The sequence below is a fragment of the Mercenaria mercenaria genome, chromosome 4, assembly GCF_021730395.1.
Source record: "Mercenaria mercenaria strain notata chromosome 4, MADL_Memer_1, whole genome shotgun sequence".
Lineage (NCBI taxonomy): Eukaryota > Metazoa > Mollusca > Bivalvia > Venerida > Veneridae > Mercenaria > Mercenaria mercenaria.
In genome coordinates this window covers 87,134,713-87,154,067 of record NC_069364.1, presented here as the reverse complement: position 1 = coordinate 87,154,067, position 19,355 = coordinate 87,134,713, and the positions used below count along the sequence as shown (strand labels likewise).

At 35.4% G+C, this 19,355-nt stretch overlaps 1 protein-coding gene across 1 annotated transcript; it reads right to left on the bottom strand.

The window, feature by feature from the left end:
• Positions 1-17,490: 17,490 nt before the first annotated feature.
• LOC123553559 (uncharacterized) lies at positions 17,491-19,135 on the bottom strand. The gene is made up of 2 exons (XM_045343261.2): positions 18,856-19,135; positions 17,491-18,624 (listed from the first exon to the last, which is right to left on the bottom strand). Exons 1-2 carry the CDS (start codon positions 19,108-19,110, stop codon positions 18,415-18,417), a joined length of 465 nt encoding a protein of 154 aa, XP_045199196.2. The 5' UTR covers positions 19,111-19,135; the 3' UTR covers positions 17,491-18,414.
• Positions 19,136-19,355: the final 220 nt, after the last annotated feature.

Sequence of the window (19,355 nt, the reverse complement as noted above, 5' to 3'; positions counted from 1 at the left end):
TTGTTTATATTGGTTTTTATGTTGAAAATGTTAACTTAATTATCAAAGAATGCTTTAAATATCTGTTATGTAAACTAGTGGATAAAATAGTAAGTAAGTAAGTAAGTAAATTCTTTATTTATAGAGGGTAACTCATTTAGCTTCCTTGAGGCCCTATTAACACAGATATATACAAACATAGTTCAAACGAAAAACAACAACAAATATCACCAGAAGTATGACATGAATTAGAAATATAAGCGAACATCAAAAATACAAATCATCTTTATTTCGAAATCACTTTAACAAGTTTATTTTATATGGAAGCACTATTTATTGGTGTATGCATGGGGCGAAGAAGTAGGTCGATGTGACGTCAACGTTAACGTGTTTTACACAAATATACAAATTATAATATTGAAACACGATAAAGGGGTACACACCATGCGGAATAATTTAAGAGTGCGTAGACGTTCATGAAAAGTTGTGTGACCCTAATGATGAAGTGTTCAGATTAATTGTAACGCCATTTTAGTACATAATTTTGATTCTGCAGTGTGTTTTATGTCATACAGCTGACAAAATATAGTGGCACCTATTCCCGACACTTAAAAAGCGCCAGATATTATGTGATGTAATTTTGCCGGTGTCATGGTAAACTCATCAAAAACGTAATTAAATAGCAGTGAATTTCGTTTAAGCATTTCGCTGATTGCATGTTTCACTTGCCTCGGTACATTTAATTTCAGTCTAGCCGATATTAGAAGTAAGATAAAATAATGAATAATTGTTATAAAGTCCTACGTTTGAATGACATTAACACATTTTGTTGTTGCTAACGTTATAACAAATGATTTAGATAGACATAAGCTCACGAAAAAGTTGTGTATATTATGCAAATATAGCATGTTTCTAACAGCTGATAGACAGATTCCTTGCATCCAATTTTGTAAAAGCTAAAACCAGTTTTATACTCTTCGTGTTCATTGCAATTTCGTTACACTAACATGATAATATATATCTATTACCAGTCGGCACGGCGTATTATTTATTTGGTATTTTCGCTTCAAATGTAAATGTATTTCCGGATTTGATGCAGAATAATTAGTCCTACAAATATTAACACTTTTCTTTTAATGCATTTAATGCATTTCTACTTGTTTAATGTATCGCTTTTGAATGCCAAGATATGCAAGCATATCACGATATTAACACGTCACTATAAAAGAGTTCTGAAATACTGGAGTCTTCAAATAAAATTCAACTAAATATTTCTGGCAAAAACGTTTAAAATTCTAAATTTAGTTAACGTACATTCTGAATTAAATATTGAGCGAGTGACAAACGCTCATTTATATGGTTATATAAATCTGTATGCTTGCTGGAAATAGCAGTTCGATTCATATAGTCCAAGACTTTTATTTACTTTTTTGAGCCCAAGCAAAATTTAATTGCATTTGAAAGTCAATTATATCTAGTTTTAGGAAATCCATTTCTTAGTTGCCAAAGCGGGTGGAATAGTCAAAAAAACCAAGATGGCCGACAATATGGCCGCCAAAATTTTATATTTTCTATGCATTTTTACATAGGATGTTTACATTTTTGAGATCTCTTAATTTTTGTTTGGGTGGTTTTTAATTACAGCAAACAATCCAGTCTAACGATTTAAAGTATTTTATTTGTATTTTGTATAATGATTAAGAAAATATTGACTAAACTGAGGCAAACATAGCGATTTTGTTAATGTTTTTTGCCAAATAATTGTCTGTCAACATTCATATTTTCTTTACTACAAAGGCATTTTATCAAGTCTTTTTTATTTATATGTCAGATACAGTGTTATCACAAAGGTTGTAATTAAAGCAACAAATGAATTATAATTACCTATTTTACAAACATTGAAGTTATATAAAGACATCTGCATAAATAGCCCTATTGGCCATCGCAAAAATTACAGTCAATAGCAGATGATTGGTCAATTCAAGTCTCCTGTAATAAGAAACAATGGTTTTGCAGTAATACTAAATACATTATTATACTGATTTTGTAAGATACAGAACATGGCAATAATTAAATTGTTTCAACTTGTTAATATTCCATTTATAACCTAAAATGTATATATACTGTTAACAATTTGTATACACTTATTAAACAAAAGCTTTTTATCATAATAGAGTACCGATGTATATAGATTACATTCAAAAGACAATGTACTTCATAATCATTTGTGTACATATAGCAAGCACTGCATCACAGTTAGGCTCATATCTTTGAGATATATTAATATCATTGAAATGGCATGTTGCACTTTTCAATGACGGTGAAGTAATGAAAACAAATAAAGTCTTTCCAGATTCAATGAATTTCTAGTATGGTATCGTAAACACTGGCCATGTTTAAACTTAGTTTTAAATACTCTGACAATAATTCACTATTTTTGTTACAGTATTTCCCTTTTCGATATAACGGAATAAGAGTAAAAAAAACAAAGACAAATATCAAACAGGGAATGCCACGCACCAAAAACGCAGCCTCCTCAAAACGAAACCCACAGCACGCAGACGCGTGCACCACACACACACACACACACACAGCCAACACATTAGACAAAACGGACAAACAAAGGAACACACACACACACACACACAAAGCCAACACATCAGGACAAAACGAACAAAGAAAGGAACACAGTGGGGCGCCGCCTTGGAACGGTCAGTGGCAAAAACACCACTGGGGAGCTTAAACCGGTTTATGGTGCGCACCCAAAACACCACTGGGGAGCTTAAACCGGTTTATGGTGCGCACTTAACCTCACTCTTACCCCCACCATGTTCCAAAGACACGGGACAGTGTAAATAAAAGTAATCCCCTCCAGGTGAATCTCTAAAAACAAAGAAAAATATCAAACAGGGAATGCCACGCACCAAAAGCGCACCTTCCTCAAAACGAACCCCCCAGCACGCAAACGCGTGCACCACACACACACACACACACACACACACACACATGTAAACGCAACCAATCGGGGATGTAAGCTATAAACCTACCAACTGGGAACTTCTTTATTACTGTAGCTACAGTTATCATATTTCTATCAACTCTTATTCTTATGATCTTAAAATTATCCGAGGCTTTAGATTAAAGCTATCCTCAATAATTCAGCAATGATATTTTCCACATTCAGAGCGGGGAATTTTGTGTTTAAACCAACTGAGGTGAATGTGTAACAAACCGGGTGTTTGTGTATAGACGAAATGTGGAATTGTGTGTTTCAACAAAACGGGGAGTTAGTGTATAGACTAAATGAGGTACAAGTGTATAACTAACCGGGTACGTGTGTAAAGTTGAAACGAGGAACTAGCTATTGAAATGGTGAATGCGGAAGCTCCTGTTACATATCATATATATGAGAAAAGACAACAAAGGGACTTAATTTGATTTGATGGGTTTTACGCCATTTTAAACACAATTTCAGTTATGTCAGGTGGGCAGTTTACCCAGCAATCGTTCCTAGAAAGATCAAGTACTAGTACTCTCAAACTGTCATCTTTCTTACATAAAGAGACCTGGTCGGTAGCAAGGATTGAACCCATGCCCCTTAATCAATGAGTTCTTACGAGTGATTTTAAGTCAGCGACTCTAACCACCCGAAAACAGAGGCGGTCAGACAATAGAGAAAGTTCTATATTCTGTATGTAGATACATGTAGCAATCATTCGACATTCAATCAAAAATTGTCTATGTCAAATGTTAACATTAAAATAACTGTTTATGACAAGACATAGAACAAACCAGACTCATGATGTAGAGACATAATAAAGCAGTATCACTTTCCATTGCCTACAGCAGCAACTTTTGAACTTCGATATTATAAGATTCTTTCACTGGTTGTAGGTGCAAATAGGAATATCCGGCCTCGAGGGTAACTGTTTAGGCGGTAACTTTTTTTTTTGGTTGGATTTAACGTCGCACCGACACATGATAGGTCATATGGCGACTTTCCAGCTTTTAATGGTGGAGGAAGACCCCAGGTGCCCCTCCGTGCATTATTTCATCACGAGTGGGCACCTGGGTAGAATCACCGAACTTCCGTAAGCCAGCTGGATGGCTCCTCACATGAAGAATTCAATTAGGCGGTAACGAGGCTCTCTGCCGAGTTACCGCCTTAATAGACACCCGAGAGCGGGATATTTCCATCTGCACCTATAACTAGTGGTAGAATTTTTTTCTTGCATACCAGTTTCAAGAAATACTAATAAAAATAAAAATAAAATCAATTAAACAGCTTTCTTTTTTAGAACTAGATCTATTTCTTATGGCAGTGTATTTAAACAAAGCGCGGGAAACCAACGTATGTAAACAGGAAAAACGTCCTGACGTCATGACGTTTCAAAACAAACAACAATGTTTAGTTCCGGTTTTGTTTTACCAGTTGCAGCGTAACGTTATGAATGTTGATAAAATAAAGAGATTTGAATCGAGAAATATACTATCAGGAACCAATAGGAACTGTCAAGGTATTGAATTTTCATTTCGTTGTTTAAATAGAATCTTTTACATATAAGAAGTTCTTATACGTCATTTACAGCACGAGAGTCATCTTACACCACCCCTGGGTGTAAGATGGACTTTTCCAACACCGGTAAAGATACCGGAAATCCCCGTCTGGTTTGCAAGAATAAGTAATATTGTATGTTTTAGTTCCTTCTTTATTTAATTGCAAACAAAACTATCTGGAGTTTCTATCACGAAAATGTATAAAAGTAAAACATTACAAAGGTAGGAGAATGAAAACTGAACCAACAGCTGAATTCACCACAAAGTTTATTAGTACTCTTTCAAAACTAAGTACATGCAGAAACGGAATGCTCGTGTAAAAATCGTTCTGATCAAAGAAGATTAAAATGAAATCAGTCATAGGCATTGTGCTATTGTTTTAACCTGTCAAATATGAATACATTACACGCTCTGTGCACTCGATATTTTAATATTCGGCCCAACTTCGGTGCTATCCGTATGTTTTACGGAAAGAAATTTTGGTAAAGTGTCTAAATATCATTATTAGTATTGTAAGTGAAACACATTCTCATCGATCGTATCTGTGGCTCAGTGGTTACAGCATTTGGCTCGATTGCGGGAAATCGCTGGTTGGTGCCCATTAGCGAGCATATTTTTTATTTTTCATTTTCAGTTATTAATATGATTTATATGACTTCGCTGACAGCAGTACCGACACCGCGAATGAAACTGAATGATGAATTAAGCTAGTTGTAATTCATATTGATGAAATTTGTATAGCTGTGAAAAAATACATAAAATATATATAAATGAGAAATTGATAAAAGAGGTAAAAATTAAAAAAAAATACTTGTGAAAATAAAATGAAGGAAATACTGGATAAAAATGTACATGTACAGACTGTTTGTTGAAATTTGCGGAAAAACAAAAAACAAACACAGATACTGAACCGTAATGATCTTACAAACTCAAGGTTTCAAGCTATTGACGATGATCACTGAGCTATCGTGTCTTGCGTATATACGTATACACTATTTAAAATAAACTATTTAATTGCTGGTTACTTTCTGTATACAAAATGGAATGTACCGAAAATCAACCGAAGGTTGAAATATTCTATGCACCGCCCATTTAATCAATAAGCATTTGACAGTTCAATAAAATAGGACACTATTTTAAATTCATGATATTAATGTTTTAATCAAAACATTTATATCGTAAGTATTTTTATGATTATTATATATTTGTGTTTTCCTCAATTCTATTAATACCAGTAAATCATACGTATGCCACTGTCAAAACTAAAGATAAATATACTTGCATTTATAATAAATACTGCGTTAATGTGTCACCGAATAGGGAAATGTCTTATTTTGTGTCGGTCAGTTACATGAGTGAAGTATGAAATAACCATATATGTAACAACGAATAATATCGTTATGTATTTAAAAGCTTTATATTCAATAAAATCCTTCAATCGCAATAAAATTTCTCTGTTTTCAAGTTTCAATCAAACGATTAGTACATGTATAATAAGCTGTGAATTTATACGATGCGTTAAATATTGTATTTTCTAATACCTCGGGAACTCATCTGTAGAATACTGTGATTGTTTCTATTTCATCAGCACTGTCAGTTCAATCATCAAAAATGTTCGTTCTTTATTTCCACAAAATACCACGTAATATGCTACCGCAATAAACGCACGGTGTGATATATCACTGAATGAACAAAACTGATAAGCAGGTGAGTGAGGTCGTTCCCACCCCGTCCAACAAATAAAATTTCTTAAAACGTTGTTTTGATCAAACTGAACTTCTACGGACCTGAAGTCGAAGGAAGTTGAAGAAAATATCATGCGCATATATAATTGTATGTCATACTCAAACTTATTGTAGAATGATAGGAATGTCAGTGACAGAAAAAAACTCCTTTTGGTTAATGAGCATATGCATTGTAAAAATTACCCTTGGTATGTCAGTAACGCACTGAGACTTTGAGCTTTCAAACTTTACACGTCAATGTTTTTTTTTTTGTGTAACAATTTAATAACTTTTATAATGGTAAAAGCGACAGTTTATAAAGATAAAACGCTTATTAAAATATAGCAAACTCATGATATCAGTTTTAAAATAGTGTGCTTCAGGTTGCAGAATCTGGGGACAATTTTTCTGTAGGATATATCTGTTCGTTATGTGAACATCAAATTTTATTTTATTTATTTATTTTTTATTTATTTATTTTTTGCATGAGAATTGTTTTGCTGTGATTCCCATGCGTTTAATTGATGTCTCACGGTTTCCATATTTTTTGCCAAATGATCCTAAACCCGTGCAGCCGCAGCATTATCATTTTATTTGAACTGTCGTACAATTATTTCGGACATGTATTGTACTATTTAATTGACCTGTCAAAACATGTTCCCGGCTTTCACGTTAATCTCATATAGGCTCGAACAGAATATAATGAAAGCCGGGTCCATTTTTTGACAGGTCAAATAAATTGGACAACAACACACTTTATAGCCTATGCTTTGTTGAAACATTTTTCTGTAATGAATTTCTAGACTTGGCGATCGCTAAACAAACATCGCGCAAAAATAGCATGAAATTCCCGTGTTAAGGTAAATGCACGAGTTAGCTTTGATCTAGGCTTTAGAATTTTCCAAGTGTTTAAACAGTTTTACGAATGTATTGGAGTCAGATCCTTGTGTCATTTTCTTTGATGTGTAGTAGATAAAATCAATCAGATAATGTACTAATGTTGTGATTAATGTGGTCTCTAAATTTGACAAATACTTAATGAAATAAAACTGTATTAAACTATTTCGGCTTTTTAGTATTCACTACTCTTCAGCATACGTAGATAATTGCGTAACAAGTTGACAGCTGCTTATACATGTATAAACATCGTAGGAGGTAATGACATAACAAATGCTGTTTCAAATGCAACACAGGTTTTTGAGAGGTATTAGTATCTTTTTTTTTACTTTTGGGACATTTTTACATCATAGGTTTCAACACATTGCGATTTCTGAACAAAATCAGCGCGAAAATAGCATGAAAATCCTGTGTTAAGATAATTGCAAGAGTTAGCTACTGTATGATATAGGTTTTATTATTTTCACGTGTTCTTAATCAGTATTTTAAACGTACTGGAGTCAGATCCTCATATGCATTTCTTTGATGTGTAGTAAATAATACCAATAAGTTAATGTACAAATGTTGTTCTTTTTTTTTTTACAAATAACGAAACTGTATTAAAATTCTCTTGCTTTGCTGTATTAATAACTGTTGAATTTACATAGGTAATTGCATTATGAGCTGAATATATGAACATCTTTGGAGGTAATACTACATTTATTTTTTTTCAAATATATATATAATATTATAATATTCTCTGTTTAACATAAGTATTGTCAAATCAAGTCATTAACTTAGAAATAAAAGCGCCGGAAAAGATATGCGGTAACATAAATCTATAATACTGTCTTGTAAAAAGATATTTAATTGGTAATTGATGAATTAGTCAACATAATCTTTTCACTAATAAGCTTATAATGACGAAAGCATTATGTTAAATTAGTGAAATTTTTTTAAACCTTTGTGTGTATGTACTACGAGTTGTATACAGGTAAACTGGGGAACTGCAGTAAATGGCGAAAGATACACACCGTTGTAAAATTCTGATTGTGTGTGAGATATGTGTATGACCAGAACCGGCGTACCGGGGAATAAATTTCTATCGCTCAGAATCAGCTCAAATTTCGAGATATGACTAATTTGAAGGTCAGGAATAACGTGGTATTGTTAAAATGAACCGGGGAATTCCCCGGTTCGAGGCGTATCCCCAGTACGTTGGTGTGTATTCATACGAAATTACCCAGTTGGCAGCGTTTACAAACTCACACACACACACACACACACACACACACACACTCAAAGCTTACACAGCAGGACAAAACCAACAACACACACACACACACACTCAAAGCCAACTCATGACAAGACGAACAATAAACATACACACACGCACGCACACAAAGTCAACACACAAGGACAAAACGAACAAACAAAGGAACACAGTGGGGCACCGCCTTGGAACGGTCAGTGGCAAAAACACTACTGGGGAGCTTAAACCGGTTTATGGTGCGCACCCAACCTCACTCTTACCCCCACCATATTCCAAAGACATGGGACAGTGTAAATAAAAGTAATCCCCTCCAGGTGAATCTCTAACACATGTAATGGAAACAAAAAGGCATGGCATGTAAAACACAAAAATGCTCGTGTATAAATATATAAAAAGCAAACCTTAAGAACCAAAAACGTATGTACTCAATGCCTTTTCAGAAGACAGAGCAACAAGAGAAACACCCTTAAGGGCCCGACGAAACAGGCCAGAAGACAAATAGTTCAGTCCTGGTAGGATTTAAAAACTGCTCATCATAGAGTCCTCCCCCTAGTCCGTCAGACGCAATCAAAGAGGGAAGCGTAGTGTCCAACTGTAAACGGGTTGAACACTAAACATGCGGTATGTCTCAAAACAGTTGGGTCGTAACCTCTTTTAATAAAACGTTTGATAATCTTTCCAAATGCATTTGGAAAATTACCGTGACCCAAGATCTTACGAAGTTTGTAAACCACATCCCCATAAAAAACTGGTTTAGAAATGCCTTCTTGCAGAAGTGTCTTTAAATTACTATTGAATTTTATAAACTAAATCAGAATTACGATAATAAAATTTAGCAAAATATTTACGCAATTTGTAATAACGGTAGCCGTGTTGAAGAAGTTTACCTGTAATATATTGATTACGTTCATTGAAATGCTTGACATGACTACACGCTCTGGCAAACCGAATTAATTGAGAAATATATACCCCATAAGATGTAGCCTGAGGTACATCCCCATCCAAATGGGGAAAATTTACAATACTAAAATTAAAATCATCCCTCTTGTCATAAATTTTAGTATGTATAAAATTGTCATAAATAGAGATGTAAATCTGAAAATGAAGCATCAGTATCCGAATTGTTAGTTTTAATTAACTGAAGCTCCCGAGGATAAATAGTACCCACCAACTGACCAAAAAACGGATTATCCATATTAACAATATTATCTAGATAGCGTGATGTATTATTAAATGCCGTTATAATATCTGCCTGCGTATCTGGAGAGAGGTTCAACATAAAGTCTCTTTCATAACAATATAAAAACAAATCTGCGACAAGGGGTGCACAATTTGTTCCCATGGGAATACCAACAACTTGTTTTTTATGGTGATGTGGTTTACTAACTTCGTAAGATCTTGGGTCATGGTAATTTTCCAAATGTATTTGGCAAAATTATAAAACGTTTTATTAAAAGAGGTTACGACCCAACTGTTTTGAGACATTCCGCATGTTTATTGTTCAACCCGTTTACAGTTGGACACTACGCTTCCCTCTTTGTGTCTGACGGAAGAGGGGGAGGACTCTATGATGAGCAGTTTTCAAATCCTACCACGACTGAACTGTTTTGATATCTGTCTTCTGGCCTGTTTCGTCGGGCCCTTAAGGGTGTTTCTCTTGTTGCTCTGTCTTCTGAAAAGGCATTGAGTACATACGTTTTTGGTTCTAAAGGTTTGCTTTTTATATTTTTAAACACGAGCATTTTTAGCTCACCTGTCACGAAGTGACAAGGTGAGCTTTTGTGATCGCGCAGCGTCCGTCGTCCGTCCGTCCGTGCTAGCGTAAACTTTTCCTTGTGACATCTCTAGAGGTCACATTTTTCATGGGATCTTTATGAAAATGGGTCAGAATGTTCATCTTGGTAAATTCTAGGTCAAGTTCGAAACTGGGTCATGTGCCTTCAAACACTAGGTCAGTAGGTCTAAAAATAGAAAAACCTTGTGACCTCTCTAGAGGCCATAATTTTCAATGGATCTTCATGAAAATTGGTCAGAATGTTCATCTTGATGATATCTAGGTCAAGTTCGAAACTGGGTCAGGTGCCTTCAAAAACTAGGTCAGTAGGTTTAAAAATAGAAAAACCTTGTGACCTCTCTAGAGGCCATATGTTTCAAAAGATCTTCATGAAAATTGGTCAGAACGTTAACCTTGATGATATCTAGGTCAGGTTTGAAACTGGGTCACGTGCCGTCAAAAACTAGGTCAGTAGGTCAAATAATAGAAAAACCTTGTGACCTCTCTAAAGGTCACATTTTTCATGGGATCTGTATGAAAATTGGTCTGAATGTTCATCTTAATAATATCTAGATCAAGTTCGAAACTGGGTCACGTGCGGTCAAAAACTAGGTCAGTAGGTCTAAAAATAGAAAAACCTTGTGACCTATCTAGAGGCCATATATTTCACAAGATCTTCATGAAAATTGGTCAGAATGTTCACCTTGATGATATCTAGGTCAAGTTCGAAACTGGGTCACGTGCCATCAAAAACTAGGTCAGTAGGTCAAATAATAGAAAAACCTTGTGACCTCCATAAAGGCCATATTTTTCATGGGATCTGTATGAAAGTTGGTCTGAATGTTTATCTTGATGATATCTAGGTCAAGTTCGAAACTGGGTCACGTGCGGTCAAAAACTAGGTCAGTAGGTCTAAAAATAGAAAAACCTTGTGACCTCTCTAGAGGCCATATATTTCATGGAATCTTCATGAAAATTGGTCAGAATGTTCACCTTGATGATATCTAAGCCAAGTTCGAAAGTGGGTCACGTGCCATCAAAAACTAGGTCAGTAGGTCAAATAATAGAAAAACCTTGTGACCTCTCTAGAGGCCATATTTTCCATGGGATCTGTATGAAAGTTGGTCTGAATGTTCATCTTGATGATATCTAGGTCAAGTTCGAAAGTGGGTCAGGTGCCTTCAAAAACTAGGTCAGTAGGTCAAATAATAGAAAATCCTTGTGACCTCTCTAAAGGCCATATTTTTCAATGGATCTTCATGAAAGTTGGTCTGAATATTCATCTTCATGATATCTAGGTCAAGTTCGAAACAGGGTCATGTGCGGTCAAAAACTAGGTCAGTAGGTCTAAAAATAGAAAAACCTTGTGACCTCTCTAGAGGCCATACTTGTGAATGGATCTCCATAAAAATTTGTCAGAATGTTCATCTTGATGATATTTAGGTCAGGTTTGAAAGTGGGTAACGTGCCATTTAAAGGTGGGTCAGTAGGTCAAATAATGAAAAAACCTTGTGACCTCTATAGAGGCCATATTTTTCATGGGATCTGTATGAAAGTTGGTCTGAATGTTTATCTTGATGATATCTAGGTCAAGTTTGAAACTGGGTCAACTGCGATCAAAAACTAGGTCAGTAGGTCTTGAAATAGAAAAACCATGTGACCTCTCTAGAGGCCATACCCTTGAATGGATCTTCATGAAAATTGGTCAGAATGTTCACCTGGATGATATCTAGGTCAAATTTGAAACTGGGTCACGTGCCTTAAAGAACTAGGTCAATAGGTCAAATAATAGAAAAACCTTGTGACCTCTCTAGAGACCATATTTTTCAATGGATCTTCATGAAAATTGGTCAGAATTTTTATCTTGATAATATCTAGGTCAAGTTCAAAACTGGGTCACATGAGCTCAAAAACTAGGTCACTATGTCAAATAATAGAAAAAACGACGTCATACTCAAAACTGGATCATGTGGGAAGAGGTGAGCGATTCAGGACCACCATGGTCCTCTTGTTGTGTTTTACATGCCATGCCTTTTTGTTTCCATTACGTGTGTCAGAGATTCACCTGGAGGGGATTACTTTCATTTACACTGTCCCGTGTCTTTGGAACATGGTGGGAGTAAGAGTGAGGTTGGGTGCGCTCCATAAACCGGTTTAAGCTCCCCAGTGGTGTTTTTGCCACTGACCGTTCCAAGGCGGTGCCCCACTGTGTTTGTTCGTTTTGTCCTGATGTGTTGGCTTTGTGTGTGTGTGTGTGTGTGTGTGTTCCATTGTTCGTTTTGTCCTCGTGTGTTGGCTTTGTGTGTGTGCACGTGTATGTGTGTGTGTGTTTGTGGTGTGCACTTCTGCGTGCTGTAGGTTTCGTTTTGGGGAGGCTGCGTTTTTGGTACGTGGCATTCCCTGTTTGATATTTGTCTTTGTTTTTGTTTGACATACATACAGAACCAGTTGAAAGGAGCTGGGGATAAGAAAACGGAAAATTAAGTCCCATTAAAACAACCCTACCAGCAGCACCAGAAAGGCAGCTGAAAGTTATTAGAAGTTCATGTAAATCTGGTTGTGATTCTAAGCGATGCAATTGTAGGAAGCATGGATTAAACCGCTCTTCGGGTTGCAGAGAATGTAAAGATTTAGTTGCACCAATATTCAAACTGTAGCAGAAGATTAAGTCATCTGAAACATTTCTTACACAGATTAGAAATGACAATATGTTACATTATATTCATATTTTTTATTCTGGTATGTAAACAAGAGTTGAAAAATTGATGGAATGTGTTTATGATAAAAAACAATATACTAGTATTATGTGAACTGTTTTGATATTTGTCTTCTGGCCTGTTTCGTCGGACTCTTAAGGGTGTTTCTCTTGTTGCTCTGTCTTCTGAGTACATACGTTTTTGGTTCTTAAGGTATGCTTTTTATATATTTATACACGAGCATTTTTGTGTTTTACATGCCATACCTTTTTGTTTCCATTACGTGTGTAAGAGATTCACCTGGAGGGGATTACTTTTATTTACACTGTCCCGTGTCTTTGGAACATAGTGGGGTTAAGAGTGAGGTTGGGTGCGCTCCATAAACCGGTTTAAGCTCCCTAGTTGTGTTTTTGCCACTGACCGTTCCAAGGCCGTGCCCCACTGTGTTCCTTTGTTTGTTCGTTTTGTCCTGATGTGTTGGCTTTGTGTGTGTGTGTGTTCCTTTGTTTGTTAGTTTTGTCCTAATGTGTTGGCTGTGTGTGTGTGTGTGTGTGGTGCACGCGTCTGCGTGCTGTGGGTTTCGTTTTGAGGAGGCTGCGTTTCTGGTGCGTAGCATTCCCTGTTTGATATTTGTCTTTGTTTTTATGTCTACAGCACATAGACATTAGTTGTTTTAACCATAATTTACTGCATTTAAATACATATATACAGAAACAATGATAGCATTGATATTGGGTCAGTCTTTGAGATTTTTTTCCAAGTTTTGAGATAATTATATAGTGGGTGGGGTAATTCTGCATGAGATTATGGCCATAAAAGGTTAAATATGTACTGTATTTAAAACAGCTATTTTCCTATGTGTTGATAATATTTCATTTCAATTAAACAAGAATGTAAAGGATTAATTCATGCATTTCATCACATGTGTAATAAGACAGGAACAGACAAAATTCTCATTAAAGCTCACCGAGATTGCACTAAAATATTTAAAAGGGTGACATCATAAACAGTGATCTTTTTCCAATTTGTATACATCAGTTTTTTGAGGACTTTTTTTCCTGAATACTAAATATATTGAAGACTTATATAAAAAGAAGATCATTTCTGTTAAAATTTTGTTTTACCTACACCCCTTATTTGAGGTAATTTGACTAGCCTACTATAGTTTGTGCCGTTATCGATTCAGAACATAGTTGGTCATATATCTCAAAAGGAGCAGTGTTCTAGTGCATAATAATATCCCAACAGCACAACTTGCACGTGGGAGGTTCGAAATATCCTGATTTTCCCCTAAAAGTAGATAGGATGGTGATTTATATCATGTAAACACTCTAGATTAGCTTAAAACGGCCTCGTCATATCAAAAACGTAAAAATGGTACTAGTAGCCTCCTCGCTTGGCGCTCAGCATTAAGAGAATAGTGCTAGGACTGGTCAGCCCTGTGTCAGTATAATGTGACTGGGTGGGGTATCATGCCACGTGTCTACGGCGTGATGTTCCAGTGAGGCAGCACTAAAGTTGGGCATTGTGCTCACTGCTGCAAGTATATTTTCAGAAACACACACAAAAAAAAATATTTTTGTTTATTTTTGGCTTGCGCTCGCCCCATTGAAAAAAATCAATCAAAAATTTTTTGGTGCGCTACTTTTTACGGACGTAAAAGTGTATAAATGCTTATAATTCCAGTCCTAGATTGTTCTCAAATGGATTTTAATCAAAATAAATACATACTACGCACACATCGTCTATAATAAATCATAACACATATTTAGTTGCATTAAAGTTGTTTCCCCTTTATGCAGTTACGCCATTTTCTTCAAATGTTTACCAAATTACATGCTACAAAAATCGATTTATTTCATTGAAAACTGGATGAAGAAAACCATACTAATTTATTTGATAACATCAATCTACATTATTTTGGTAATGGTAAATACTTATTGATGCATGTCACTTATCTGTTTTCTGTTTTTCCTGTCCAATCGATCAGCATTTGCATACGAAAGTTGGTGGGGTAAGGAGTTTACATTATGCGTTGTTTTCAGAACTTTTCAAATTTTCCAATCATTTAGTAGACTAATGTTAATGCACGTTAATCTCCATTTCAGACTTTAATTGAGACTTTGTTTCAACAAATTTAATATGTTATGAAAGTTTAAAGTTAGAAAAAGAGCTGTACATAAGACATCATGCTCGACTTTTCTAAATCAGAGCTTTGCCAGTAAAAGGGGCATAAAAGCCAGAAGCTTTAAAAGTACAAAGCTGTTGGTCATTATACAAAACTTAATTAAAAATATTCTATGTTAAAAAGGGGCATAACTCTGTCTAGATTCAGACTTAAGAGTATTGTTACTCCAGGTGTAGACTTTGACAGTAAGTAACTGTTATAAGTTTCAAATCAGAAGCTTTAATAGATCTGGTAACACTCACATAGATATTTGATGTATCAAAAACTTTGTAAAGTCAGCTAAGAATGCTACATTTTCATAGCAGTAAATATTCAAGTCACATATGTATGTGATAAGTATGGTGTAAGGTTATGCATTGTTGTTTATTACATATTTTCTAACAGCATTTTCAAAAGCATGCATTATTTGATTACAGTGTACTGTATGACAATGTTATTACCTTTTTTCACGTGTTCGCTTTGATGTGCGTCAGCAGGTCAGATTTTCTCAATCCCTGGGGACTTACTTTTTAATTTAAAAGGGCTATACATTCTATTTTAAGGTTTTTATTAGTCAGTCAAGAGCCAAATGAAGACAAATATATTTCTTCGCTCTTCGCTCGCTCCTGATTTTCTCAAAAACCTAAAAAAATATTTAAATTATTTTTTCGTTCGCCGCCTCAATTTTTTCAGAAAAAAAAGCCTCAATTTTTTCAGAAAAAATCCGATGAAGAACTTATCAATTTGGTGTGGCCTAGTCTTCATCAATAGCATATGACACTTTTTCATACTAGCAGTGTGTTGTAGGTATCGTTCTCTACAAAACAATCAAAACCCTTTTTTAATGAAAAATAACAAGTGTCATCTCTATAGATACTATGAATATTATAAATTGTAAGGTCATTGATTATACATGTTTATTTTCATTAATGATCCAATGGTTTATAGGTTCAATTGTGATTCGAAATGTTTCTTAAAATATGTTGTATTAAATGATGTCTCTGGTTATTACTTAAAGTATCATTAAATGCAAAGTATTTATACCCCAGCAAACTTTCCCACACCTAGCTCAATAGGGAGAGATTAGATCTACGGATCGCGGGTCGTTAGTTCGGTTTCTAGGCGGGACCTATGTTCTCCGTGAAGATTTAGTAAAACGACATTGTGTCTAAAATCACTCATCCTCCACCTCTGATTTTTATGGAGAAGTGGAGAATCAGTCATTACTGATACACTGGTTAGGTTAACTGCTCGCCGTTACACAACTAAAATACTGTTGGGAAATGGCACTAAACCCCAAAAGATATAACATAACAGAATATTTGATATCGGTGTCATTTCTTTACCCTGAATTCCATTTAGTATTGCAGGGTCTTTCTCTCTTTGGTATCAGCAAAACAAAAATTGAGTATGGCCTGCATTTGAATTACGGATATTATTCAAAATATATTATTGCTGATCTTATATAATACCTAGCCAGAAAAAAATATAACAAATGAATATATTTACAGATGGGATTATTATGTCTACCACCACACAGTGGTGTGGGAGACATATTGATTTACTCCAGTCTGTGTGTTTTTGCGCGCGCGCGTGTGCGTGTGTGTGTGTGTGTGTGTGTATGTCTGTCACAAAGCTTGTCCGCACTCTAAGTCAAACATTTCTAATCCAATCTTCACCAAACTTGAACAAAATGTGTTTTACCATAAGACCTCGGCCAGGTTTGATAACTAGCAAAATCGGTTTAGGCATTTTGGAGTTAATGCCCTTGAATTACCAACAATCTGCATTTTTACTCTTGTCCGCACTCTAAAGTCAAAAATTTCTCATCCGATCTTCACCAAACTTGAACAAAATTGGTTCAGGCATTTTGGAGTTACGGCCCTTGAATTATCGAAAAATCGGCCTTTTTGCTCTTGTCTGCACACTTAAGTCGAACATTTCTCATCTGATCTTCACCAAATTTTAACAAAATGTGTTTGACCATTAGACCTCGGACAAGTTCGATAATGAGCCAAGTTGGTCAAGGCATTTTTTAGTTCTGGCCCTTGATTTGTAGTGAGTAAACAGTATATAAAGACTGACGTGCTATTTAGATGATTAGGCAGTAGGGAGACATTCGCTTTTATCAAAAGCAGCGCTAGTTATATAATTATGTAAATATCACCTGATTGCACTGTATATTGTCCAAATGACTTTTGCATATGGTCTAGAATTAAGGTAATCTATAAATACATCTACTCCTGTTCTTTAAAAAATCTAAAGTATTTCTGAGTACTTCTACACTTGCAATTTTATACTCATCAAGAAAACATCTTCACTGCAGCAAAGAAAATTCGGCAGATATACACACTATTTACTTTTAATTTTTCTCCTGATTTCATTTTAGTCTTGGTAGAGGAACACTGTAATGATCTGAGTAGGTATAAACTGAGGGGGGCAATGTCCACATGTGGAGTTTGCCCTTTACACGTGACTATGTGGATTTTGCCCTTTACACGTGTCTATGTGGATTTTGCCCTTTACACGTGACTATGCGGATTTTGCCCTTTACACGTGACTATGCGGAGTTTGTCCTTTGCACGTGACTATGCGGAGTTTGCCCTTTACACGCGTCATAAGGTAAGGGAATACGGTACACATGTATCATACAGCACGAATTTTAAAACGCTTATATAAGAGAGATTTTGATTTCTCAGCGGCTTATATTGCGGTATGAGTGCAGCGACTACACATGGAATCTAGTGAGAGACGGGTCTTATCTCCGGCTTTGTGTTAGAAGATTTATGACGATTTTGTGAGGGAACCGTATATTTCGTTGATACATATCCTGAACTTCGAAGTTTATGAAGTGGCTTTGTACTCCATTTTACCCGAGGACTTTTATTTTTACTTGAACAATGAGCGGAAAATAAGACAATGGTTAGCTGACCTATCCACGTTTGAAAAGTTCAGGTCTCGTGTCAACAACGTTGTGGAAAGTCGGGAATGTATCATCAACTTGTACGCTATTAATTAGAGAGCATGGATGGAATACGTTGTAGATAATCAGAAGACGTATAAAATTATTTTTCATTGCAGAACGGGAGGAGAAATTTCGTTTACTCATCGGTGGTCGTTATTAGAATCTTTTTAGTCCGTTACAGCTGTAAGTGAAACATGAACGATAAGGAAAAGAAATTTACGTTCTAAATCGACAATATGTAATTTCAAAGTTGACATGTTTATAAGCAAATCGGTAAATTCTTTATCTAAAATGTTAAATTTTAATTGTAGTTCGTCATATTCTTCCATCGTTGATTCAATTTCTTGTAAAAGTTTCAACGCTTTTTTTCGGAAATGTTTAACTCTATATTCCTCGACATCCATTAGTACGGTTGATAGCGACTGCCCTGTCGTTCATATATGATTTTTTTTCTTGTTGCAGGGTTTTCTTTTTGATAACCAGGTGGTAAATACTGCGCAATTCCCACCGGCATCAGGTTTTTGCTGTAAATTGTTTGCGAAGGACCAGCTGTTTCGGCTTCAAACGGCTCGTTTAATGCTGCTCGTTGTTGCTCATTAGATAGCCCGACTTGCTATGGTAAGAGAAAAAGAGCGGTTACAAATAGACATCAACACATAAATACTTTTATCGAAATATTGCGAAATAATGATATATCATTTAAGATAGAAGTGGAGCTTTAATGACCTCAAAACGTTTACTATACTACTTTGCTCTTATACCGTCTGCTATACTACTTTTTTTTAACCAAAAATCAACGTACTTGAAACTTAATATACAATTATCACTAAAAATGTGTACTTACTAGTTCTGTTTCAATTTGAGTCGCATATGGTTCAAGTTTACCGAGGCATTCCTTCAGTTTTATAGCGTCTTTCCATTTTATGGTTACAGATTTTGATTTTGTTTTATCAAACGTATCAGTCTCCCAACAATTATAATTGTCACTGATATGCACATAGGCATTACCGTTCCATTTAGATAAAGCAACATCTTTTCTAAAACCAAACCTACCGCGAACTTTAGATAAAAATCCTTCTTGGTCGTACTTTGCTTCCATTTTATATATAAAGCTTTTCCGGAGAGTAAAATCAAAACATGTCGATAGTGACTGAAAATTGGTTTCATTTATATAGGGGAGTACCACAAGGCGTCGCTTTCCATCCTATTAACATTGTGGTTTTAATGGTGGCGACGTCTTTTGAAGACAGGAAATCTCTCATTAAACTTGTCATTTAAATCAGATAAAAAACGATGGATAGGTTTGTTTACTGAGCACACCTGCGTGTCAGCACATTTTTGCGG

Bases quoted from the DNA above. Each gene is read 5' to 3' on its own strand.
- LOC123553559 (XM_045343261.2), bottom strand. From the start codon at position 19,110: ATGGAAGCAAAGTACGACCAAGAAGGATTTTTATCTAAAGTTCGCGGT. The intron at 18,625-18,855 runs GTAAGTACACAT...CTCTTACCATAG, and splicing joins CTCAAATTGAAACAGAACTA to CAAGTCGGGCTATCTAATGA.